We start from the raw sequence: 26,409 nt of genomic DNA, 5'->3' as shown, positions 1-26,409 counted from the left end.
ATAGAAATAAATGGTTTAATGAATTCTGACTTGAAAAAAATGCGTACATTATTAAACTTTAATGTTTGGTAAACTGGGGAAAATAAAATAACATTGTAAACTGGAGATGGCTTTGGAATATTTAAAACATTTTTGATTAATGTGTATTGAAGTTACAAATTATATAGCATCCTTTAGTTTTTCTTATTTTTCCTCCATCTTTAGCTACACAGTCTCATCAGTGGTATTCTTGGGGCCCACCTAATATGCAGTGTAGATTATGTGCAACCTGTTGGCTTTATTGGAAAAAATACGGAGGCCTGAAAATGCCCACCCAGTCAGAAGAAGAGAAGTTATCTCCCATCCCAACTACAGAGGTACATAAGTAATAGTCTTCTTAATGTAGAAACGTTACATTTTCAAAGGCTGGATCACTCCTTGGAAACACAAATACAGGGTAGGGTAACTTAAAATGAACAAAGGTGTTTTTATAGTGAAACATAAACCACGATGTTTAATGTGGGTATGGGGAGAGGGGAGGGACAAATCAAATTTTTTTAGGTATTGAAAATACTGGTCTTCTGAGATTGATTACTCAGACAAAAGAACAGCATATGTAGTAGATGTTAGTGCAAATAGAGAGCTTACAAGTAAAATGCTTTCTTTTTTTGAGAACAGTTTGCAGCCTTTAGATGCTATTGAAAATGTCTCTTATTACCTGAAGTAATAAATACAAACTGAACGTTTTGTACCTGTCCCTGGGCTATCATAGGAGGGAAAAGAAGGTATGGACTCAATCTTGAAATGAGCAACAGTTCAAATATGATTTTGGTAAAATTCTCATAGACTGCAGATGTCAAGCACCTATATCTACCAGAGACTTCATTTTGAGTGCTAACAGGGTCTCAGGACTCGGTAAATTAAAAAACAAAATAAAATAATCTTATTAACTGCCTTGGCAATTTTTTACTAATGTGAATGTGATTTTGGTCAGTTAAAAAAATAAAAGCAAAGGATCCACAATCTCCACCCAGTTTCCTTCTCTACACTCCCTACTTTCCTACCAAAATCCACTTTTAAAAATTTTCTCTTTCAGGGTAGGGAGTTAAGTTACAGATGCTTCAGCGGAAGACTTAAAAATCGCACTTTCATTGGAAGTGATGCACTTAGTATTGTACTTGGACAAGTTCTGTTCTTGACATGTTTGTTGGTGTCTGATTTTGCAGGACCCACGGGTTAGAAGTCACATGTCTCGCCAGGCCATGCAAGGGATGCCAGTCCGAAACACTGGGAGCCCAAAGTCTGCAGTGAAGACCCGCCAAGCTTTCTTCCTTCATACTACATATTTCACAAAATTTGCTCGTCAGGTCTGCAAAAATACCCTCCGTCTGCGGCAGGCAGCAAGACAGCCGTTTGTCCCTATTAATTATGCTGCCATTAGGGCAGAATGTAAGATGCTTTTAAATTCTTAACCTTATATGTTGTGCTTCTGACCATTTTCTCTCTTTCCCGCTCTCTTTTGTTTGTTTGTTTTGTTTTGTTTTTGTTTGCAATAAACATAAGTTCTTGTGTACAGCCTTTTATTTGGTTTTTTTTTTATCATTGTTTTTGTCTGCTGCCATTTGTATCATGCCAGCCCAAAAAGGAGACATTGAAACCTTTGCCATCTTTAGGAGTAGGGCTCAGCAAAAGGCTGGAGGGAGATGGTCCTATCCAGTGGGCTTTTAGATGGGATTGCCTGAGGAGCCCTTGCTGAGGCACTTCTACTTATGAGGTAGTGTCCCTGAATAATCCGCAAGGATGGTATTACAATGAAACCCCGTATTTGAGACATGCAGTGCAGTGATACATGAATTCATTAGGTTTGAATAAAACTTGCCAGTTTACACTAATTAGAAATTGTTTGTCTTTGTAAACCACATTTTCCCACAAACCATTTACTGTTGTTGGAGAATAATATGGAAATTCACAGTGCTTCATAACACTATATTTACTAGAAGTTTTAGCAGAATATAAATAAGTTTTAATGTCTTTGGGGTGAATTTTCTGAAAATACACATTTAGTTTTAACGAGCTAGTGTCAAATTTGTGGTAGAGTGTTCTTTTTGTGCCATTTGGTTTCCATTTCATAGTCATATATATATTACCACATAACATGTACATGACTTTATTACTCTCATTTTCAACACATTCAGTCTTGCTTATGTTTCATTTTTTTGTTAGAACCAAGGTCAAATATACCAATGAATTGTGGATTATTCTCTTACTACTATGTACCCCTAAATGTGTCCATAACTTGTATGTTAGCTCTGATTCTAGTCTTGCTACTTTTAGTCACATTTCTTGCTAGCATGTTTCAACCATGCAACTCTTCTCCCCTAAAGGATGAGAAAAACTTGCTGTTTGGCTTAATGAGTAGGAAATCTTAAATACATAAGTAGATGTTTTTCTCTGTGAGATTAGAAATTTGTTATTATGGGATGATGTTCCATTTTGATTTAAAGAGGGTATCCATAAAAGGAGTGATGATAAAAAATGCTTTTATCTAAAAATAATTTTCAACAGAATGGTTGAAGAGCTTTTAAGCTTACAGGTAAAAAGCTTTATAAAACAATAAAAGTGCTTTGTAAAGGGAGTGATGATTGGTAGCAATCTCTGGATCCCATGGAGTGAAAATTTTGCTACATTCGACTCACATATATCTTAGAATTTAGGCTTATATTGAGGTTTCATGCTAGTGTTTCTGAATATATGGATTTATGTTACCACTTTCTTACCTGTTTTAAGGAACTCAAAAATATTCATCAAAACTGCTTTGATGAAAAACATGTACCTTTATATATAATTTCTTAAAAGTACAATAAACATACAAGAAAAAAAAATGCAATTTTTCTGTTAAAATTGGCCAGGATCCAGTACCATCTTTGTTCCTATGAATGGAAAAAAAATCATCAACCAACTAAATTGGCTGCTAATGAAGCTTCTGTTTCCCATGGCTGTTCTGTTAATTTCTCTGTTAAGTTGCACATTGTCTTTATTTTGGTTATTCTTCAATGAAGTATATTTTCCTGTCACCTCATTTTAATTTTCTTCAATTGAAAGGCCATGCTGTTTAAAAAGTCAAAATTAAGCACCCATATTTTATTTCTATAAACATACAGCAATAAAAATAATGATAGTAATAAAAAACAGCCATTTGTTGTAATGAGATTCAAGGAACTTATTTTAAGTTGTATTTGGCTTCATTGGTTAAGATACATGTAGAATGAGATTCTCAGAATAATTTTACCTTGAAATTTAGCATTATAACACCTCAGCCATCAACTTTTTTTTTTTTTCCCAGACAAGCAACTAATGAACTTTTTTCTTAGCATCTAAGTGATTCTTGCATCGTCATCTCCCTTATATGTACTTGTTACAACCTCTTCAGCACAGATCCCTTAATTTTGGCTTATTGGTGAGATTAGATGTTAATAACCTAATGTATATAGGCAACCATGTGTAATGTTCCAGTGGGGTATATAGATGTATTTTTTTAGTAAGCTTTCTTTGGTTTCTTAAGGGCAGTGGTGACCCCATCCCTCACCCCAAAAGTTAGGAATCACTATCATGTAGTATGATGTACTGTCAGGTGAAAGTTTGTAATTCTGAAGATGCTAATGGATCAAGAGCTCTAAGTAATATGTTTTAGAATAATTCTTCATAATATTGGGAGAGAAAATAGTTTTCCCTGTTAACTTGAGATTTTTATAAGCACTGTAGAAGCTGACCCCTTCCATGGCTTCTGGACTTGGCAGCACTGTCACCACCAGTGTCATGGCCAGAGTTTTTGGGGTGACAGGCTGCATGAGAGTGAAGGAGTGGGGAGCTAAGGAGATAAACTCTGCGATGGTGGAAAAGTGTAATATAACTATGAGTCCTTAACAAATCTTTGTTTTAGTAGGGGAAAATTTGGGGGTTTGTTAAAGCAGCACTCTGACCTATATTTTCATTAAGAAACCTGTATTAAGGAATGCAGTATAGTGGACAGGAGATCTTTGCATATACATAAACTATTGGAAGTAAAACATAAGTAATAACATCTGTGGGAAGGGAAATTGGAAGGCTGACAAAAAGGGGTGGGAAAGAGACTTTACTGTTCATCCTGAACACTTTTCTCAAATTTGAACCATGAAAATACACTTCCTATTTATATGCAAATATATGTAAGTCCATGCCAAAAATTACTAACGTTAGTACAATGTCTGAGCCAGTTATACCACACAGATGGGCCTTATTAAAGTAGGTCAGCAAAAAAAAAAAAAAGTGGGCCAGTAGACCAAAAACCAAAACCAGAAAAACCAGAACCAAACCAGAAAAAGTACTGTGTCCATAAGATTTGCAGACCTCCATCATAGTTTTAACAGCATCACGTTTCAAACAGCCTGTCTGTTCTTCCCCTTGACACTCTTGCCCTCAGGAAAAAGGCCCCAATGTGATAATGCTCTTCCTCGTTTTTACCAACAGACATTACCACTGAGTACCAGATGTCTTCGTCAAAAATCTGTAACATCACCCAACACCTGATGAGCACAGGGTTACTTTTTGAGATTCAGGATCCTCAAGAGACTGAGGTTAAGCAGAAGTAGGTATATTAATAGCATTCCATAGAAGAAGCCAAAGAGCCCAAAGAAGTGGATCCAAATTATTTCCCTGCCAGGCTTGTAGCTTGCATGGCAACTAAGTGGTTTCTGAGTTGACTCAAGAGACTTTAATGGCAGCACCATTCCCCATTATGAAGTTCCTCGAGATGCACCTGGAGCCTTTTTTATTTTATTTTTATTTTTTAGTCTGAAGATGCTAATTCAACTTCAAAAGTATCCCAAGGCCCCATATTCAGAAGAAATTGGTTAATTTATGACTTTTGTGGACATTTCTCAGCCAAAGTTACTATGAATTACTGTATAAAGTTTCGTGAAGTTTTAAGCTCTAACTTTAGGAGAGAACAGTTTTGGTCACTTATTTTGGTATTTTTGATTATTTTTAAAAATTTGTTCTTGAATGGATGCTTGAAACTTTTCTAAGGGTACAAATGTGATTACAAATCTAATTGCCATCCCCATTCCTACCATCTTGACCGGTAACCATTGTATCAGTGTCCTAAGTATCCAGAGATAATTCCGTGTATCTCTAACAATCTAAGTAGGTACATTCCTTTTTGTTTTTATACGGATGTTAATGTCTACATTGTTCTGCACTTTGCTGCTTCTTGACATACCTTGGAGGCCACTCCATACCAGAACACTGAGAACTACTTCCTTTTTTTTTTTTTAATCAGCTGCATAATCTGTTTGGTACTGGTAATAATCTAATAGGTAACCAATTCCCTTTAAAAAATTAATTTTAAGGTTATTTCCAGTAATTTGCTATTATAAGTAATATTCCAATAAATGTCCTTATACAGATAACATTTTCATACTGATGTGTGAAATGCACATGTAGCTTACAGGATAGGTCCCTGAAAGTAAAACGTCAGGGTCAAGGAACATGCATTTTCAATCTTAATAGTCACTACTCAGTTGCCTCAGAAAAACTACGAATTACACTTCCATCCACAATGTCTAGGGAATGACTGTTTCTGTAGAACCTTACCAGCAGCATCTTATCTTTGAAACTAGTTTACAGGTGATGTGTAAGTTACATTAGCTTCCATTTCTCATTTGGATGAGAGAGAGAGATCTTTGCATATATTTGAAAATCATTTGTATTTCCTTTTCTGTCAACTGTTTTTGCCCCTGGCCTGTTTTGTATTAGATAGAAGTCTTACTGACTTGTGGGAACTCTTATATTTTCAGGAATTTAGCCCTTCATCTGTGATACGTGATGCACCTATTTCCCTCATTTTATGTTTGACTTTGTTTATGATGTATTTGCCAAGCAGATTTTTGAAAAAATGTAGTTGAATTTATCTTTTTTTTTAATGGCATCTAGGTTTTGTGTCTTGTTTAGAAATGCCTTTATAATTCCTGTAAGAAAATTCTGTGGATGGTTTTATTTTGACAGCTTCTTGAAAGCCCATGTGAGATGTTTTTGTGAATGTTAATTCAGTGTGTGCTTTTGTAGTTTTTTTTTCATTTCCTTCCCTAATATTTCCAAAGCATTTTAGAAAAATGGCTATAAGTTGCAAGAAAAGTAACAGTATTACTTCTAGATTTACCTCAAAGGAATGTAGATCATCCTCTAGGAAGCCAAAGAAATGTGCACTGTGCTCGGGAACTTGAGTGAGATGGAGATGTTCTCTCTCTCTGGGCAGATTTTGATTCCTTCTGGGTTCTTTGGGCATTTCTCAGATTGCTTTGTTTTCTGTGCACCTTAGTGAATGCTGATGAGTTATTTCTGTTTAAATAGAGTTAGGTTAACAATTTGGGAGCAGACTGACAAGTGGCACTACGGCCTGTTTAGAGCGTAGTCCACGATTCTTTTTAACCAACTCAAGTGAGGACCTGATAATCTTAGGTTTATAGTCATTCCATTGGGGCGGAAGGTGTTTTTCCCAATGGATGCTAGTTTTATGTTACACAGCGACTAGGTAGTCTTAGCACCTTTCATCCTAATTTCTTAATAGTTGAGACAGATATTCATCTTGCCACCAACTACTTTTTGTAATGATTCATGAAACATGGGTCCTTCTAAGCAGCTTTGATTTCCCACACAGGTGCTCTGTAAATTCTCTTGAAACATCACATAATCTTACTAAGCTAATTAGAAATTAAAAGCAGATGAGTTTAAAACGAAATATCTTTGAGTATTGTGTTGGTGACCCCTTTGATGGGCTTGCAGATTCTTGTCAAGGTGATAGTCATATGGGAGTTCATCAATTGCAGCCACACTGGCAATTTTCCATTGGGCCTTAGAGACTGGAATGAAGAGCAAAGTTAATCTTATTACTAGTAATACAGTGATTGCATTTGTCCAAAACATTGAAGAAATACCAAGGTGATTCATGCATGATTTTATCAAGAGGAAAAGAATTTTTTCTTTTGTCCTTATCCAAGGAGAATTTTAATTTTAGGTGAATTACTAATACTAGGAAGGAATTATTTAGTGTTGATGCACAGTGACTTGACAGGTATTTGGTCCATGCAGGGCTTGGGCTGCTTTTTAATATTTCTTTAGATTACTCCTCCAAAGTGTGTTCATTATATTTCTGCCTGGATCTTCACTGTTACTCAACAACAGGTGGAAAGCTCGTAGCTTAGTAATTTTCACCCCAAAGGAAATCAGCTGAATAGGAGGAAAAGAAATTGGATCATTTATAGTTGTCAGTGGTTGCATAATAATTAGCCAGTGCTTTGCATACATATTCATATTCCTATTATCTGAAGCTCTGCAGTATGTTCTTTGCCTATTTTAATATTTTTAGCGGATGCTGTTTTTCCACCTTTTTCTGATTAATAGTTACTAGAAAAGAGTTTCCTTGGTGAAAGAAAGGGCAAGAGCTGACGAAAAAGTTAATTTTTAATTATTTGAGGTTCCAAATTGAATTGCACATTTTAATACTAATAGGGCAGAGAATTCCTATGGAAGTCATAGGAAATTTCCTGTATGTATACCTAGAAATGTGGTCTCAGCCACAGGAAATCTATAGGACATTTTTGTCAAATATTTGATGATGAGGAAAAGGCATTAACATAGCAGAACCAGATCTACTAAAGCTACTCTGTTAAGCCTAATAACGATATCTGTGATTTTAAAACATTTTAATGCACCTTTTTTTTTCTCCCTTCAAACTACAAAGTATCTCTTTGGTGTGAGAGGCAGCCCTGTTCTACATCTCTCCCATCCTAATGGCAGCTAACTAACATAACAGAGAGTGTTTGTGTTGTTTGCTCTATTTTTCTCTGTCTGAAATGTCTTAGGGTATGAGGAATGTGATGTGAACTTTTATGAACTTCTAAGATCCTCACAGTATCTTATTATTCTGAATATTGGATGAAATTGTCCACATGCAAGTAACCTTTTAAATCTCAGCAGTAAAGACATCATAGTAGGATATGAAGGATAGAAAATCAGTGATAAAACCAAGTGACCCATTTTTACTCTTGTGAGGCTCTCATCTAATGGAATTGAGTTTCATCCGAAACGGTTAAGACTTTTCAGTAGAGACTGACTCCATCTATTTTAGGGATTGCCAAATGTGTGGCCTTAGTCATTTTGTCTTTCATGCTAGATTAATCCCACGTTAAGACTGATTCCACCTTGTAGTGTTAGGACTGCCGTGGCTAGAAAGGAAGCATAGTTCCACTATTTTTCAGATGGACACACACAAAGAAAATGTCTATCTGTTAACTACACTCATGCGGGCCTTTAAAAGTGACTGTTCTCCAGGTAAATCCCTCGTTTAATAATTCGGAAGCAGAACTGAAAATGGTTTTCTCAAACCCCAGGAAATTATGCAGGAATCTAGTAGATATTTTTGCACTGTTTTCCACTTGCATCTTTTATTTCTGCAGTATGTACAGTATAGGTAGAGAAATCAGCCTCATTGGTTGTCTCCATGTTTCTTTCTCTCCTCAGATGCAGACAGACATGCTGAACTATCTGGGAGTCCACTGAAAAGCAAAAGCACTAGGAAACCTTTGGCATGTATCATTGGGTATTTAGGTGGGTATTTTCTCATAGAGGAAAATCTCAAAGAACAATTTCTGTGTCTTATAAATATTTGGTTGCTCTAAATTGACATACCTAAACTAAATTCAAGCCTTTCAAATAGCTAATTGAATACTTCATATGCATAGTCTACTTGTTTTGTTTTTGGAAACTTCTATTTATTACCAACACATAACATACAGAGTTATGAATATGTGTACTTTTTCCAAAATATCATTGACTAAAATATCATGTATATTTATGAATACAAATACAGATTAAACAAAAGGATGAAACTAAGAATCACCAAATTGTTAGAGGGTGAATATCTTTAATATTTTAATTTAGATTCTTCCGCTATTTCTAACCTGCCTTTCCCCTTCCCTTAAATAGAGAAGGATTGGTTTATTTCCTTAATTTAAAAAAAAGAAAGATAAAACTGGTTTTTGACCTTTAAAAAAATATTTATCATTTTGATACTCCAATTAAGGTTACATTGAAAGGGTAGCAGGCGTATTGCTTTCTGGTTCTTACCATCTTAATTTAACTTGGAAATTGCCAAAGGTGATGGTTCCATCTACATATTGTTGAAATATCTCAGTTAAGAATGGTATAAGATATTACTAGGAAATAACTAATTTTTTTACAAAGTTTTATGATAACTAATTTATAGAATAATGGTTCCTAAAGTTGTTCCTGATGCACCTAGAAACTACAATGGCATGTTTTTATGCTTCTGACATTCTTGCTTTTTCATTTTCTCAGTAAAAGTGAAATATATATCAGAGTTGCATTGAACCTTATTGCTCTGTCAGAAAGATTTATAGTTATAAAGTGTTCAGATTTTAGACATCCAATCTTTTAAAAAATCAAAGTGTACCCTTGAACTGGGTATATTATCTGGTTTTCCTCAGAGCATCCTAGGAGTCAGAAGCTCACAGTTCCCTCCTTGATGTTTCTTTGCCACCTTACTTCTTATTTTTTTCCTCAGGGCCTGAGGAGTTGCTTTGATATCCCCTGAAAGTAACACATGGTTATCATAGGCATGGCCTAGGTCATAGGATCAAGTCCTTGAAGTTTGCTGTCTGTATTCCCATGCAGGACCTAATCCTAGCAGCCCCTTCTCTTGTAAGGGAAAGTTTCTGATCATAAAAAAAATAGAATGTAACTTTGCATATTAGTTAGCTTTTCCATGGGTGTGTGTTTCTCCTGTGGACAAATTGGTCTCTGTCCCTACCAGATAAGTCCAAAGCTGTGCTGTCATTACTAGCTGAACCACATCCCTGCATAACACATTTCTGAGTATTTACTAGGTATAAAATAGTATACTAAGTGATTTGAGGAATTCATCAAAATGAATAAAACCTTGCCCTTAAAAATCTTAGTCTAGTGGGGAAAGTACACAAGTAAGGACAGTTAAGCAAAGGATTAGATCCTATAAAAAGTACAAGTAACATGTATTGGACATTTGAAGGAGGAATAGTAATTTCTGATGAGAGGGCAGCTTATGTGAAGAAAGTAACATTTGATCTCAGTCTCGAAAGATACATAGTATTTGAATAGATAGAAAAATATGAACAGAATGTTTTTCCCTTTATGAGGCCAAGAGAACTAGATGAACAAAGGCTTGAATGAGTCCAAGGACCCAAAAATGTCAGGGAATAGAGGTTGTCTGGTCTAGATGGAGCAAGGAGTGTGGATGTTGTAATAAAAAATGAGATTGGCAAACCATCAATACCATGTTGAAAAAAACAGTGTCTTTTGGTTAGTACTTGATTCATTCCTAAATTTGGGCAAGTATAGGATATTGGCCAGACTGAGATGTAGTAATTCTAACAATCCCAAAGGCTCTTAAATTTAAGTAAATTAAGCTGATATCCTCCCTGCCTTCATCTAAGACAGGGTGGCTTGTGCATAGTTGGCATGCTAGGTAATGACTCAGTGAGCAGGTTTAGCTTTGGAGATGTTGCCCATATTAGTACCAGACAGAGATCCTTAAATACAGTTCCTACAGTATTGTAATTTCTGTCCACCTACTCCAAAAAGTGCAAGTAGTTCCGGGCTGTGTAACTAACAACAGCATAATTGACATATACATACAACACATGCATAGTACAGTTTTGTGCTATACCCTTGGTCAAAGCTTTTCTTCTACTACATCTTGACTCTCATATTTGGAGTTCAGTGTCAGATTTAATCCATATAAAAATGTTCTGGCGTGAGAGTGATTGACCCTGGTCAACAGAGCCAGAGAAGGTGATTGACCCTGGTTGCAGAGCCAGAGAAGGAATCCTGATTTTCAGAAAGCTCTCACATACCAGACATGGTACATGCTGTGTCACTGGTTTGATCGAGCACAGAGATAGTTTCTCTGAGACTACTTCTGCAGATAACCTTGAAGAGTCAGGTGCTTTTATTCCCTTAGTAAATCTCTGTTTAGGTGACCTTCTGAAGTGGCTTCTTTGTTTGTACTCATGACATGAAGCTCAGAGCTCCAGCTAGTAAAAGAACCAGCTCACGTTTGATAAGTAAAGCCATGGTAACAGCACTTGAAGCTGATTCATTATGCAGGTCCTCGGGAAGACTGCCTGGCTTATAAGTAGCTGACTCTCAGCGCATTAGGAAATGAGATGTGTGCCTATTAGCTGATGTAAATGCACACAGATTTTTAATACCGTGTTCTGAGTTGAGAAACCTTTTCTTCCTCAATCAGAAATCCATCCTTCGAAGAAACCTAATGTAATTCGATCTACACCAAGCCTGCAAACCGCAAGTACCAAGCGGATGCTAACCACCCCGAATCACATGTCTCTGAGCATTTTGGGAAAAAGAAACTACAGTCATCACAATGGCCTGGATGGTATGTAAGCCTAGGAATTCTGGAGGCCAATCCCATAGGCCAGAGCCTCTCTGCCTTTGCCAGTTCCAGGTGTGTCATCTGCCCAGTCCAAGTACTATAACAAACAGGTTCTTCTACACTCTGAATGAAACGTGTGTTCAGGGGGTTAAGAGGGAAAGACTGCCATGTGCCACCATGCAGACATTGGCTAGGTGATATTTCTCTATCTGCTCAGAAGGGACATTTTTGCTCACATTTCCTGTTAAGAGGCTTGTTTGGAGATGAAGTCTGTATTTATCAGGTTGCCTCTGCTGGGTAATAATGTTCTTGCTTTGGTGGACACTCACTGCTCATTTCTGTTTTCTTGGGCAGAAGGGATTATTTTACCTTATGTCTGAGGCAGCAGTGTTCTCTGGGGGTTCTTCAATGTTCTGTGGATCATTTTGAATTTGGCATTTGTTCCCTACTTTCACCTCATAAAATCTTTTTAATTGCTCAAGAGTGCTACAAGTCACGAAAGGAATTGCATGGGTGATGTCCTAAATAAAGAGAAAATTTGTTTGAAATGGAAAAGCGGAGAAGTATCACCTCTTACTCAAAGTTCTCCTCTTGGTCATATAATGGTCATATAATGACTCTTCAGGTGGAATTGAATTATCTTCCTATTTGGACTCTAAACACAAGCATAATAAATCATCCAGGCATAGACTGTTCATTTCAATAGCCCTGGAGTTTGAAGCTGTCTTGATTGTTTAAGTGTTGGCATTTATTTATGAATAAAAGTTTCCCCAGGCTTTTCATGTCTTATGGAACTCTAAATTCCTTAGTGACAGTAAATTATTTATAATGAGGCCTTAGCGCAAGGATGTGGAATAGACCTAAAATAATTTCCCATGGTTGTTTTTCTTTGGTATGACTTTTGATGGTTATAGTTATGTTAAAATGAATAAAAAATTGAGGGTGAGGAGTTTAGTTTGCATTTACAGGGTATCAGCAAAAATAGGTTTACGTGGGAATAGCAGAGAACTGCAATTCAGGATACGTAAACTACACCAAATCCATACACAAGCCCAGAGAACAAAGGAGAGCTTTCAAGAACTTATTTGCAGAATACTCTTGCAGAAATACTTCCTTGCTAATGAGAACATTGGCCATCCTTGCCACAGTATGCCTGATATCTAGACAGCAGAAGACCAAGGAATTGTGTCAAAACATGTAGATTAGATTTCTTTCCAGCTTTTCCTTGCCCACAGCCTGGGGTCTTTGGATTCAGGCTTAAATGGAATCTTGACTCTTGCTTTTCCATCTCATCACTTCCTGGCCTCTCTACATAAATAGTCCTACTGCAGAAAGCATAAAGTAAGTTCTGGCTTATTTCATATGTACTTCAGGATAAAAAGACTCTTATTGTGACTGATGCTGGAATAGCAGCTTTCTAGTATCTGTTTCCATTTGTGCCCCATCCTGGTTCCTAGTCCTAGCCCTGCACTATAGCTCACGTTGCTCTTTCCTGATATTCTACTTGCCTGTCTCCTTGGAGTTTATAAAAAAATGCCACCTTGTAGTTTTGCCTCTCTAGGGCTGCCCGCCCCATTTCCTTATGGATGAATGCTGCTGCAAGACCATTGCTTCTCTGCTCTGACCAGGAGGCATGGACAGGGCATACGGTGAATCCCTAGGGTTAGGTCAGCTGAGACCTCAAGCCTTGCTGAGGAAAAGACACTCATCTCATTTCCTGAAGAGACATAGCTCTTGAAACACTTTTTTCTTTAAGACCCATTTGTCTTTGCTCTCCTGTCGTGGTATGGAGAGGAAGGGTGGTGACAGGCTTGTGTTATCTCCTTTATAATTCACATATCAGGAGGTCCAGGAATTTGACTGTTTTGCATAACATGTATCTCTACTGCTAACACAGTGTTTGGAACTTAGTAGGTACTGTTAACCTTAAAAAAAATTAAAACTATCAGTTATTTTACCAGCAAAAATAGGTTTACGTGGGAATAGCAGAGAACTGCAATTCAGGATACGTAAACTACACCAAATCCATACACAAGCCCAGAGAACAAAGGAAAGGAACACTTTTTTATAGAAGAAAGGGCAGGCCAGGGAGAGGCTCTTATAAACAAAAAGTCCCTTGGAGGGCACTGGGAGTTCTGAATATAGTGGCTTCTCATTGGCTGAGTGGTGACAGTCTGCCATTGGCAGGGCTGTTGTGGGGTGGGGAAACCCTTTCTTCCTCCTGCTGGTTAGTAAAGGAATATCCAAAACCCTGTGGACTTGCCATCCCTCTCTTCCTGCTGGGTGTGCGATTGATGAGGTGTGGGCATGAGAGCACCCCCTGTTGGCCTCTCCATGCCTTGTCAGTGAGGTTTCCCTTTATTAATTTTCACAAGGCTTGATAAATGTTAATTGAATAAATGAAAGTGATTGAGAAAAATTAGACTGAGAAGTGAATAAAATTTTCCAGAGTTAGCAGGTACTATATAAATGCATTGGGATTCCCAATCAGGTGTGACTGATTTCAGAGTCTGCTCTTTTAACAACTATTATAAATGAAGTTGTGGCTCTCAAATGTGCTGTTAGTCAGCAAAATAGAAACAACATAAGTTATCTTAATAATTTAAAATAGGAAATCAATAAGACTGCTACTGAAGGACAGAATAGAGAACACGTGTTGGGGGCGCCCAGGAAGCAGCCGCCATTCCTAAGGTTGGGAGAGCAAGAGGAAGCAGTTGGAGTTATCACAAACTGGAGACTTCAAGAGGGCCCCGAGGACTGGCTGGCGCTCAGACCCCCTAGCGAAAGGGTGCTGCTCTTTGGGTGCTGGTGTCTCTCAGGTGTGAGGAGGCTGGTCCTGGGAGTGTGAAGTAAAGCTGGGAACTGGAACAAACTGCTGCTACTTGGTGTGACGCTGACAGGAAAAGAAAGGAACAAGGCTCTTCATCCGCCAGCTTTGCAGACTCCCTACCCTGGTAACAGGGAGCCTGATGGCCAAGGAGAGATGGGTTTGCAGAGTCCCAGCCCCAGCATGAAAGAGCTGAGTTTAGATGGATGATATGCAGCTGAGAGACAAGGGTAACAGCAACACACGTTTTTGAAAATGCCCCCATTTTTGTATTCCCAGTGGGCCTTTTCATTGGGATAATGAATCTGTTTCTTATTTCTTCGGGATAGGACTAACCTCGGGAAACTGACTAACCTCAGTTTCCAAGATGAATTCAAAGTACTAGAAAAAATGTTAGGCTAATGCAGAGTTTTCATCGGGTAGTTAATACCATCATATACTGGATTGATTGCTACAAACTCCTGGAAAAGCCTTGCCCTGTGTGATCCGACAATAAAATCATCCCCAAGAACCCAAAAGAGAGGGCAGCAGGGGATATGGGATTTATCTGTGCCATAGGAAAAAAACACATGAGTATTTGGAGTCAGATGGGATTAACTGCTGACTTCCCTAATTATTTCCTTTGTGGGCCTGGGTGAATCACTTGGTTTCTTTAAACTTGTTTTCTCCTCTGTAAAGTACAGATTTCATTTGTCTTAATGGAGTTGTTATAATGACTAAAAATTTTTCATCTACTTTATACCACTTGATCTTCCAAACACTATGAGATAGGTGTTATAGCCTGCATTTTAATAATGAAAAAACTGAAGCCCAAAGAGGTAAGGGATTTGCTGAAAACCACACTGATAGCAAGTAGCAGAGGTGAGATTTAAACTCCAGATCTAGGGTTGTTTCCACCGGGTGAGTAAGGACCCAGATTTGCATGTTGAGTGCAGCATGTACCTGGAAGATGTTTATGTTCTCTGTGTGTAGGAGACAGGTGTGCATTTGTAAATGCAGATAGGAAAGTAGTGGGTATTTTTCTTTGCTCAGACTGTGAAGTATAAGCTATCATTGTCTAATCAAAACAGTCACCTCCATTTCCTGCCTCTGTGAAGCTCCTCTGCCCTCTCCCCTCCTTTTTCTGGAACTTAGGTCATAGGAACTATTAGTGTCAGAAAGAAGGCAGAGAAAAGGAATGACAGAAAAGTTATGGAATCACCTAAAAGTGAAATGTATTTTGATTAAATTATATGATGTTCTCAACTTTGACTCTGACTCATAGTAGGTATTAAGTGTTAAGAGTCCATCCTTTCCTTTAAAATGGAGCTATTGCTAAAATTTTATTTTGAAAATGAAGCTATCAAAGTTTTTATAGTCTTACGTGAATTGTATACAAATAAAATGTCAGTACTTTTCTTATAACTACATTAATTTCTTACCTAAAAGTATTTCTTACCCAAAAAATGATTTATGGATTTGCTTGAAGGTAAAGAAGTATGTTCCAGTGTATATTTGCATGTTAAAAGGGCCCAGTATCTATAAAGAGAAATTGCCCTTGATTAAGTTATTTTGCAGAGTATTAAAGACAGGAAATTAGGTTTATAAAGAGAGCTCATTTAGCTTCCTGTGGGCTCCTGTAATTAGAGACCCTATAGCAGAGGGGATGGAGCATCATCTTGAGACAGTAGGATCTTTTTCAGCACGAAGGCTGAGTCAGAAAAACTCCAGAGAGGAGAGGGGCAGATGGGCTGTACAGGCATCTCTCGTCCTCTCCTGACTCCCTAAGAAATTGCCCTGGGTCCTTCTACCACCCCCTGCTGGGGTCAGATGCTTTGGTGAGTCAGCAGACCTTCCATTCCGCTGCAGAGGGACAGGTGACTGACTTCTTTGTTTCTGTCTTTATCAAATGGGCACCCTTAAGAACAACTTGTACTGTGTAGCGATACAGACTGAGGAAGCATCAACCAGAGATATGCTTTTAACCTTTTTCTGGGATGACATGGCTTTTGTCCCAAGGGTACTGCTGAAGCAGGGCTCAGTGTGTCCGGGAAGCCAAACAGGCAGGCTCAGAAGAGATGTGAGTTCTTAGTGGAACAGAGTCAGGGCATCTGAGCCAAGGAGATGGATGAATTGCACAAAAACTTCTTTCTAATCTGCTCTTCTCTGGCTTATTTCCCCTGGGATAAGTGAGTACACTGTATACCTATTTTTCTTATTTGTTATTTTTTCTTATTTGTTTTCTTCATTGAGTAATAGCATTTCTCCGAATCTCCCATGAAGAGGGTATCTAATGTGGATGCTGTAAGTACAATATTATGATCTGGGGTGTGAAGACTATACTTTTGATGACTTGTTTCTGAAATCAGTGATTCAGCAGCTCCAACTGTTTGCATCCCAACTCTGGGAAATGGGTGGTGGTGAGGGCCATTGTACCAGTGAGAGAGCTCTGAGAATGCATCTGCTGTCTTCACAAATCCCAATAAAAATAGACTGCCAGGAACAGCTGATGGCAGTCCTAGGCATACTTAGGCCTAGGCTGCCTTCTGTCAAAATTTTTATGTCACTTCAAAGGACTATGATTTTTTGAAATCTTCTAAAACATTGTTTGTGGAAGAACACTGAGTGCCTCTAGACTAACCTCTGGTCTCCTTGTCTCAAGATGTAATGTTATAACCTGGTTAAATGTATAAAAGTGCATTTGAGGTTTTTTTCAGTATTTTAAAATGGATCGTTATTGCCCCAGGGTTTATTGAATGTGAAGCAATTAGAGCAGAGGACCTAGTGTATCTAGCGAGTCTCAGGACTGTTGAAACATGATCTGAGAGCAGTGCAAGTTCTCTCACACTGTGAAGCCATAGGGGTTGGGGTCATAGTCTTAGAGGAAGACAGACCCAAGTGCCTTAGGCATGAGGAATCAACAACCTGGTGTTTTGAAATGTTCTGGAAGGATGCCAAACTGTCCACTCTGGGCCCATTCCTGGGTTTACTAATAACTGCAGTTTCTCCCAGTAAATACTGTTATTCTGTCCCTGAGAGAAATCCCAGTGTGTGAGCCTGTAAGAAGTCCAGACTTGAGACCCCGTCAGCAATATGAAGGTCTTAGAAGAGTAACAAAAGCACATGGTAGTTACTCAAGGGTTCTCAGCTGTGAGGGTCAGCTCAGGCCTCGTCACAGTCTCTGATTACCAGCAGGAAGCCTTTTAACCAACCTATCCCTATGTATTCCCATTCTCAGTGACGTGTAGAAAGAAAATGAACCTCTGACTTGAGAACTGGATCCCCAAGTTTTTCAGGGGGAAGAGAGTGCTTGGGACAGGAAAGGGAAGAAGACAGCATGGAGACAGGGAATTAGGTCCCTGAAAAACAACCCTTCCTTAGAGGGGGTTTGATTCATCCATCAAAAGAGCAGGCATATACATCAGAGAAAGCTTTCGCAACATCAGTATTAGAGCTTTATGCCCCAGGGAAGTAAAGACCAACTCCAGGAAGCAATTGATTTGAATGTCCCTCTGAGAATTCTCTTTGGGTCTCAGTGAGAACTGAGAAGTCTTCTGAATCTGCAGAGGGGCAATGGAAATGGAAGAGTGGTCATAGTTTAGTTGATTTGGGGGGCCCCCACTGAGTTCATTTTAAGCTTTATTGAGGTATAATTAACATTGATTAAACTATACATATTTTTTAAATAACCATTTCATAAGTTTAACATATGTATTCATTATGAAACTATCACTTCAATCAAGGTAACAAGCTTATCCATCAATCTCAAAAATTTCCTTACACCCCTTTATAATCTTCCTCCTCTCCCCCACCTCATGTCAGGTGATCACTGATCTGCCTTCTGTTACCATAGATTAGGTCATATTTTCTAGAATTTTGTATGAATGGAATCATACAGTGATCTTGTCAGCTTGAATAATTTTTAGAAATTTATCTTCAAGTTCACTGATTCTTTCTTCCACAGTATTGAATCTGCTGCTAATTCCATTCAACAAATTGTTTAAGATTATGTATTCTGCAGTTTTAGAATTTCCTTTTAGTTCTTTTATATTATATTTGCCTAAAATATACTATCTTCTCACCCACTAAATTCATCTTTTTCTGTAGATTCTTTAGCATGCTTTCGGTAAATATTTTAAATCCTATCTGCTAATTATAACATCTCGATCATCCTTTAATCATCTACTGTTTTCTTTCTTTTGATTAAGGGTTACATTTTCCTGCTTCTCAGGTCTGATGTTAGTGAATACTGGTCAGTGTGGATGATAAGTTGTATAGACTCTGAATTCTGTTCTTTTCTTCTTGAATTTTGTTCCAACAAGCAATTAAGTTGGCAGATCACCTGTGGAGACTGGGTTTAAAGCTTTATTAGGTCTGGTCTCTCTCAGCTTTGCCTCTTAGTCTCATGAGGTTTCAATGGAAAGACCAAGTTGTTTGCTGAGCTCCTCTAGCTTGGCAGCAATTGAATTCCAAACTCTGTCTTCCCAGCTGCTGAGGTTGCTGCTTATTAGCCTTTTTAAGCCTTCCCAGTTGATGTTTCCCACTGAACCCCTTGGGCTCTCACCTTGTATATCCATAGTTCTGAAATCATCCAGTGCTTTGAGGGGAGTATATATGTAGATCTGGGGGCTCCCCCTTCCTTTCCAGGTTCTCCTCCAATTTCCAGGCAGCCTCAAACCCTGACCTCTCCCTGATTCCTTAGCCCAGTTGGATTGCAGCTTTCTTCTTGAGCTATATTTTCTTGTTCCTCATGGAAGTGCTCATAAAGGAAAAGCCTGCTGAGAGTGGATCTCACTTAGTCTCACCTTTTTTCAAGGGTAATATCCCCTCCAGTTTTTGCCTGATTTTGGTTGCTCTCTAGTACATTCAAACAGTTGTTGTTTTGTTTTTTATCCAGAGTTTATCACTGTTTTAGGCTGGAGGATCAGCCCACTATGAGCCCACCGTTACAGGAAGCAGAATTCTCCAGTCCTTCTATGGGCTCCCTGCCAACTCCCCTTGGTTCTCTCAATTAAAAAAAAAATTGCACACTGTTTGTGTATCATGGATACTGTATCTCTTCTTACTTCTCTGAGGGTATTAATGATAGTGTTTTTTGTTTTTTAAGTTTTCTTCTCCAGGAATAGTTTGTTTCCTCCAATTTGTGTCCTCTGTCCCTTGTTTTGGCCTCTAATAGTTGTGTTAGAGTTTTTTTCTGACGACCACTGGTTGTCTAATAAGGTTTAAGAGTAGGAAACTAAAGCCAGGGTGAAAGCTGTGTGTTCATGCTGATGGGTGGCACCTGCTTTCTGCCTCTCGGGATGGTCATCAGGCTGGTCTGTTGGGTGGCCCAAATCCCAGTATCTTCAGGTCTTTTCTCATAGCTGCTCACATTTCCAAGAGGAGATTCTTTTCATTCATCTTAGTCCATTCAAGCTGCTATTAACAAAATACTATAGATGGGTAGCTTATAAACAACAGTTTATTTCTCCTGTTCTGAGAAGTCCAAGATCAAGGTGCTGGCAGGGTTGGGTTCTGGTGAAGGCTGTCTTCCGCTGTGCAGACTGCTGACTTCTCTCTGTGTTCTCAAATGGGGGAAGGAACTAAGGAGCTGTGTGGGGTCTCTTTTATAGGAGATTTAATCCCATTCGTGAGCGTTATACTCTTATTACCTAAGTACTTCCCAAAGGCTCCATCTCCTAATACCACCACACTGGACATTAGGATTTCAACACATGAACTTTGTGGTGATGCAAACATTCAGGCCATAGCACACTCTCATCCCCAGAGGGTGAGGTTTAGCCACTTGTGTCCTCAGAGCTCAGTGGGCAGAAGGCTGCAAGTCTCACCATCCTGTAGGTATATGTTCACTTGATCCCCCGGTTTTAGAGTAACTCCCCTGCCCTGAGCTGTGCTTGCTGCCTGGTGTCCCCTAGGCCTGAGGCCCTCTGTTTGCCATCTTCAGAGAATAAGCATCTAGACTTGTGGGAGGTAGGCAGCTGTCTGGGAGTATGGACTCAGACAAGCTTCTAGGGTTCCGGCTGCCGCTTCTCAAACAGCCTTCAGCTAATCCCCTTTGCCTCAGTCTCCCTCCCAGATACTCTCAGAGGTACCTGGTGTCAGTCCCTGAGCCATCTGAGGATCCTCTGGACAAACTTGGGGTCTTGGCTCCCTACACTATCAGCTTCAGGTTTGGCTTTCTTGAGTGCGTAGTCTGTTATCACTTGTTACCTGCTTTGCAGCCTCCAAAGTTCTGATGGTGGTTTCTCCTCTGGGTATCAGAAGGGAGGGAAAGTAACTCAGAAACCAGCATCTGGAAACCTTGAAAAAGGTTGCTTTCATTGCATTGGTTGATTAGAAATTAGAATGTCCAAGTCCATGGACTTCAAGTTCTTCTCAATAGTCGAAACAACAGGGAAAATTTTGTACCAAAATATATGTATATATTAATAAGTGCTTATGAATCAGGGGTAATATAGACAAAAGTAGCAATGTAGATTAATTCATTTAAGAATTTATTTTTAAGTAAAAAGTGAAATGATTTGGGTTATGTTTTCTAGGAAGGAGACCTGAGAATGGGTACAGATTTTTTTTTCCTAGGGCCTTCTGCCATGTTGGGCGCCTCTGTATCTGGGGCCCTGTGTGTGGCTCTTGCTCCTTGCTTCAAGGAAATGCAGTGGGACTGTGGAAGCTCTGAGCAGTGGGGGTGAAGTGATAGCCTTACAAGAGCAGGTGATAAGCTCTGGGGTTCTCTGGACCAGAATGCAGAGGTGACATATCTCAGCTTAAAACCATGACCAGTGTGGAGAAGGCAGGCAGGAGCCAGGATGCCAGACCCTGAGCTGCTAGGAAGAGAGGGTTCTTTTGAAAATGGGACAGGTAACTTTAGCACAGATGGAAGCAAGCACAATTTACTGTGGCAGATAAGAAACTTAGGGAACTACTACTAGTGGCTCTTCTGGAAGATGGCTTAATCCCATAGGGACTTAGACAAACGAATGACACAGTATCACCACCTTCCTCACCTACCATGCAAAAAAGAAAAGGCTTCTGACAGATCCTGGAGATACTGACACATAACCCTTAATTTAGACACTGAAGAGGACAGTATGCTCTTAACTGGGCTGGATGGAGAATGGGGCAGCTTGGTGTAGTGGGTAAAAAGACCTGAATCAGGAAGTTCTGGGTTCAAATTGTGATTCTTCAACTTACTTGCTATGTGACCTTCAGCAAGTTCCTAACCTTTCTGACCCTCACAAGGTTCTGGTGAAAGTTAAATAAGGTACTTACATAACCTACAGTGGGTTCAATAAAGCAAAGGTTAGCCTGAGTCCTAAGCTGAGTTATCTGGGTTTTTATTTAACACCTATTTGCTGAGTCCTATCAAACACGAGGCTGTGTACATATATCTCCCCTATTCTAGAAAGGCTCATGAAGTGAAGGTGCAGCTCTGCTCCATCCTGCAGACCATCCTCAGGATGGCGGGAGGCTGTGAAGGTGAGCGTCCCCGTGTCCTCTCCTGGTTGCAGAGTGGCATGTGTGATGGGAGAGGCAGATTATCTGAGTGCTGCCTTGGCTGGGGCACCTTGTTCCATCTCAGCAGACAGCCCCCACTTCCCTCCTAGCCACTTTCCTAATGACCAAGCAAAAGGTTTCACAACCTACTGAGTAAATACCAGATGGTGATGATAGAGTTTGCAGGCCACTTCTGCTTTTCATTTATGTTTCACGGAGACTTGAAAGCTCTGGGGTAAAGTGGAGGGAGTGGGAATGAGGGATGCTGTGATATTGTCAGCATTTGAGGTTTACCCCCCTCCTGTGGACAAATGCGTTCCTTGCCTCTGAGTGCCCACATCATTATGAATTGACTGTGGTTACCTCAGGCTGTGCCTCGTCCAGGCCATGTGTTCCCTATTCCTTAGTAGCCATTGTGTCACATGTACATTGTGCTCTGCTGTAGCACCTTGCCAGTGATTACTGAGCCAGTTCATCCCAAACCTGGCTTTTAAGACACTCCAGTACCATGCACGTATTTTCTGGGCCTTGATTAAATTTCCCTTTGATACAACCTTAAAACTATGCCGTGAGCTTTTATTTGACTTAATGCCCACCTGTCTTGCCTTGAATGTTGTGAGGTTGTTTGTGGGAGGGCCGATACCATCCTTCCACTCACCTTACCTCCACCATTGTGACTCCTTTCACTTTGACCCTGTTTCTCTCTTTTCCAGAACTCACATGCTGCGTGTCAGACTGAACTATCCCTATTTCATCCTATAAGCCAAGATTTGCTACACTATCCTGATGCTCACAGCGGTGCCAGGGAAGGAGGCAGCCCCATTCCCAGTGTTTTCAGTGGGAGACCTCCTCGTGCACCCCATGGAGACTCAATGGGGCAGAGGCAGAAACTATAGGAGTACATGGCCCAAAACCTGCGTCTCCATCTGTGCATCAGTGTCACCTCGCTTTCCTCCCAGAGACCTCGCTGTCCCAGAGCGGGTCTTGCCTGAGAATTGAGGAGGAGCCACTCCGCCTCCTCCCTTCTCCCCACTTCAGTGGCCTGGGCACGGTGGCCCCTCGGAAGGGGAGCTGCCAAGAGCTCAGCCGCGCTGCCATGCATGTGTCAGCTCAGCTCTGTTGCAGGTTGTATGATTGTGTACATGAGGGACATGGCATCTTTCTGAATGGATTTTTCTTAAGAAATGTGCCAGTGTTTATGCAGGTCATGGTATTTCTCCCCATCTTTGCTGTTGCTGTCACTTGGCTTTTTCTCAGTAGGCTTCCTACTTATATTTTTTAATGAAAAGATTTTGCTCTTCACCCCTTGCATCCTGTATCTGACCCCTGTCCCCTGCCCCTCCAAGGTACAGAATTACCTGAGGAACTGATAAAAGATAAGAAAATCTTTTTTGGTCAGCCTGTGAACTCTTCATAGAATCTGTGTTTTGTTGTTGAAGAGAGGCTGGTGTTCTGCTTGGTTCTGCTTGGCCTCAGACGGCTCCAGCAAGAGCTGGTATGGTACTCACACCGAGCCGAGCATGTGTATCACTGTGACAAGCCCCTTGCACCACTGCCCTGTTCCCTGACAGCCAGACCACCCAACGAAGTGCTGGTCCTTCAGTGAGTGACAAATCACCCAGGTTTATTTTAAGCAGGGGGATCTGTTTGGCCTAGGAGAGTGAAGTGAGAGTACCATGTTTGCAGGTGAGCGTGTTATGACACAAAGAGCCACCTACCCTTCTAGCCCAAGTGTTTCTGTGCACACATGGGGCCAGGCCTCAGAAGACCTGCCTGGTTTCCCCTGGTTTGTGTCTTGTCCTCCCGTAGCTCCAGCCCCTGCTGGCACTGCAAGCTAGTGCTCCGTGGCTCTATGTGCACAGCTGCAGGGACAGGAATAACTTAGTGCCCCACCGGCTCCCCAGGCAGATGTAAGCCTGGCCACTCCCCTGCCCTCCTTTCGCAGGGACAGGCCGTGGGGCACAGGGGCACAGCACCGTGAAAGACAACTGTAGTCTCACCTCCCAGCCATCCCCAGGGTCCGCAGCTAAGAGGCAGTGGAATGGCTGACAGTAAGTGTCCCACACAGCTAGGTGGTTGCAGGACAGATGGCTCCAATCGGGTTAACCCCTCCCACTTCCCCAGGCAGGGGGAGGTATCACTAAATGACAGTGATACCCCAGATCCTCAGAGGCTGGGCTCAGCTCAGCAGAGACAGTGATGGCTGATGGCTGAGGGGGATGCTAGAGCCCGAGCCACCTTTTCCTTTTCCAGCTTTGCTGTCCTCATGGTTTTTCTTCTGAAGAGGAGGTGGTTCTCATCTTAGGCTTTTTCAGGGGTGACCTGGGCACGTTCTCCTGCCAACTCTGGGAGCTGTTCTGGGCCTGGGCATGGGGTCTGAGGGTCTGGCTGTGTCAGAGGTGCTTCGCGAGCAGGGAGGAGGCAGCCAGCATTGCCCTCAGAGTTCCCCATGAGCAGCCCTTCAGGAAAGACCCAGGGAGAGGAGGCAGGGGCTCTGTGCATCACATGCCATATGTGTATTTCTCCATGCAAAAAGACAGAGGAAAGCTGTGCCCTGCCCTGGATTTCCTGTCACACATGGATGTAGGAGGTGGGATGGCTCCCTTGCCCCTTCAGCCTCCTAACCCACATGAGATGGTGACTGCGGATTAGAGAAAAATCAGCTGCCCAAGTCTCTGCTGCCAGCTTCATTCCCTCTGCCTGCTAGGAGAGAGCCTCCTCATGCGGATCCAGGAGATCTGGAGCCGGGGCCAGGCCCAGGCTATAGGAAGACCAGGGAGGCCGACCCAGTTGCAGTGTACATGTAGCTTCGGGACAAGTGCAGCTTGTATATTGGGCCACGTGTAACAAGAAAGCTCTTCCTGCACCTTTTAGTGAGAGCTCCTGCTTCTGTAGCCAGTCCTCCTACAAAGTGGATGTTGACTCAGATCTGCCCTTCTGCTTCACCTCTGGAAAGCCCCCAGCATCTGATGAACACTCCAGGGAAGGGAGGAGGAGATAGGGAGCTTCTTGCACTTGGCTTTGCCATTTTGAGCAGTCGGTGCTGAGAGGGTTTCCCAGCCACCCGCTTCTGGGGCCACAATGTCACCATTGTGTGTGTCAGTGGCATGTCACCATTGTGCAATGAGCTTGTAGGGTGTATACACAGAGTCTGCAGGGCGCACAGCAGACCTGCCCAGGGGTGCTGTGTTGAGTCTGGTCTGTGCTCACCGAATGAGGACACACAGGCTCTCTGCAAGTCATCTTCCCTTGGCCTGCTCACCCCCAGAGGTGGTGCAGAAGAGGACAGGCTGGCTTTTGAGCATGTCTCTCACAATTCTACCTTGTCCACAGCCCAATTCCCATCAGCATCCAACTGGGAAAACAGAAGCCACTCTAAATATTTGAGACACAGGGATTTAAATCCAGAGAATTGTTTAGCACAGAAGAGCTGAGAGGCCAAATGGGGGAGTAAAGGGCAACCCAGAGATGGAGAACAACAGCAGGAAGCTGCTACCACCCGTTGGGAAGGGAGAGGCTGTGTTACCGAATCCTTTTGACCAGAGCCACTGGGAGAAACCTGGAGTCACAGAGGGCCTGTCTGTTGGGAACCAGAGCCATTAGGAGGCATGGCCCCCTCCAGAAGCAATCTCCCAGGCAGGGAAGTGGGGAAGAAGCCTCCCCTTTCTAGAGCCCTCCAGATTTCTGCAGGCACCCTTCCTTAGCTAAGCCGGCTGGTAGCCAGCTGACCTTAGAGCCGGGAACAGGCAACCTGCAGTGGTCAGGCCCCCATCACTCAGAGCAGAGCAGGGGAGAGCAAAGAGCAGGTCTGATGGCAAGCAGGCCCAGAATGCACAGGGCCTTGGTCTGTTCTAGGTCATGTCCAGTCTGTGTTTATGCCCCATGCCATCCTAAGACCCTGTGGAGGGTACGTGGAGGAGTTGCCCCTTGCAGTTTGTAGACTCTCACTCTGCTTAGAAAGTGCTTTGTGGAGGGAGGGGGAAGACCTCTCTTCATAACAGTTGTCCCTGTTTACCTTTGGGGGAATTTACCTATTTAGCAACCCACCTCACCGTTCCCCTCAGGAAAGCCATGTCCTGGTTTTCTGTCCGCCCTTCCCCATTTCTCTCCCTGCCAATTTCTGATTTTCCCTGCCAGAAACTAACCGAGACGTGCATCAGTGGTCATGAGTGTTTCCCCAGGATAATGCATTCCGAACGTGATACTGCAGTGTGGACTGTTTGTCTGTAAATAGGTGCCATCTACTAATCAATTTGTATCGTGTTTCCAATAAACTTCCCGAAATCATGCCTGGCTTTCAACTGTCCTTTGCTGGGGCGGTGGCTCAGTTGTAAGGCTCACATATGCACACGGCATCAGGTGCTCTTCATCCCCGGTGCTCCGACCCCCTGGGCAGCTCAGAGGTCGCTGAGTCTGACCCCCCACCAGCTACCCTGAGACTCTCAGAGGCCTTTTCGAGGGGGCTGTATTTTATTCTGCTGTCTCGTGAGCCACATCCTGAAGACGGGGAGGTTTCATGAGGAGCTAGGTCACCCCAATAGGTGTCTCCTAGGTCTGGATGCATGAGGAGCAACTGGCAGCCCTTTCCCCATCAACCACTCTTGCTCTGCTGTGCCCAGAGCCAAGTGATGGGGACAGTGCTAGG

The 26,409-nt window shown here is 41.5% G+C and overlaps 1 protein-coding gene across 9 annotated transcripts in view; it reads left to right on the top strand.

Moving 5' to 3' along the window:
• MTA3 (metastasis associated 1 family member 3) overlaps nucleotides 1–26,051 on the top strand; it is a 161,357-nt gene extending 135,306 nt beyond the window's left edge. For 5 of the 9 annotated variants that reach the window (XM_036990816.2, XM_036990815.2, XM_073213919.1 and 2 more), the window contains 5 exons: nucleotides 205–356; nucleotides 1,206–1,428; nucleotides 8,536–8,622; nucleotides 11,321–11,467; nucleotides 22,478–26,051. In XM_036990816.2, coding sequence (XP_036846711.1) covers nucleotides 205–356; nucleotides 1,206–1,428; nucleotides 8,536–8,622; nucleotides 11,321–11,467; nucleotides 22,478–22,503 — 635 coding nt within the window. In that variant the 3' untranslated portion in view covers nucleotides 22,504–26,051. Of the gene's footprint in view, nucleotides 1–204; nucleotides 357–1,205; nucleotides 1,553–8,535; nucleotides 8,623–11,320; nucleotides 16,460–21,672; nucleotides 21,747–22,477 lie in introns of those variants that run through there. The other 4 variants (XR_012121614.1, XR_012121615.1, XR_012121616.1 and 1 more) reach the window with 4 other exon arrangements.
• The last annotated feature ends 358 nt before the right edge of the window (nucleotides 26,052–26,409 follow it).

This window comes from Manis javanica, chromosome 1 (genome assembly GCF_040802235.1).
Source record: "Manis javanica isolate MJ-LG chromosome 1, MJ_LKY, whole genome shotgun sequence".
In the NCBI taxonomy this organism is placed as follows: Eukaryota; Metazoa; Chordata; class Mammalia; order Pholidota; family Manidae; genus Manis; species Manis javanica.
This window is presented reverse-complemented; position numbering and strand designations above follow the sequence as displayed.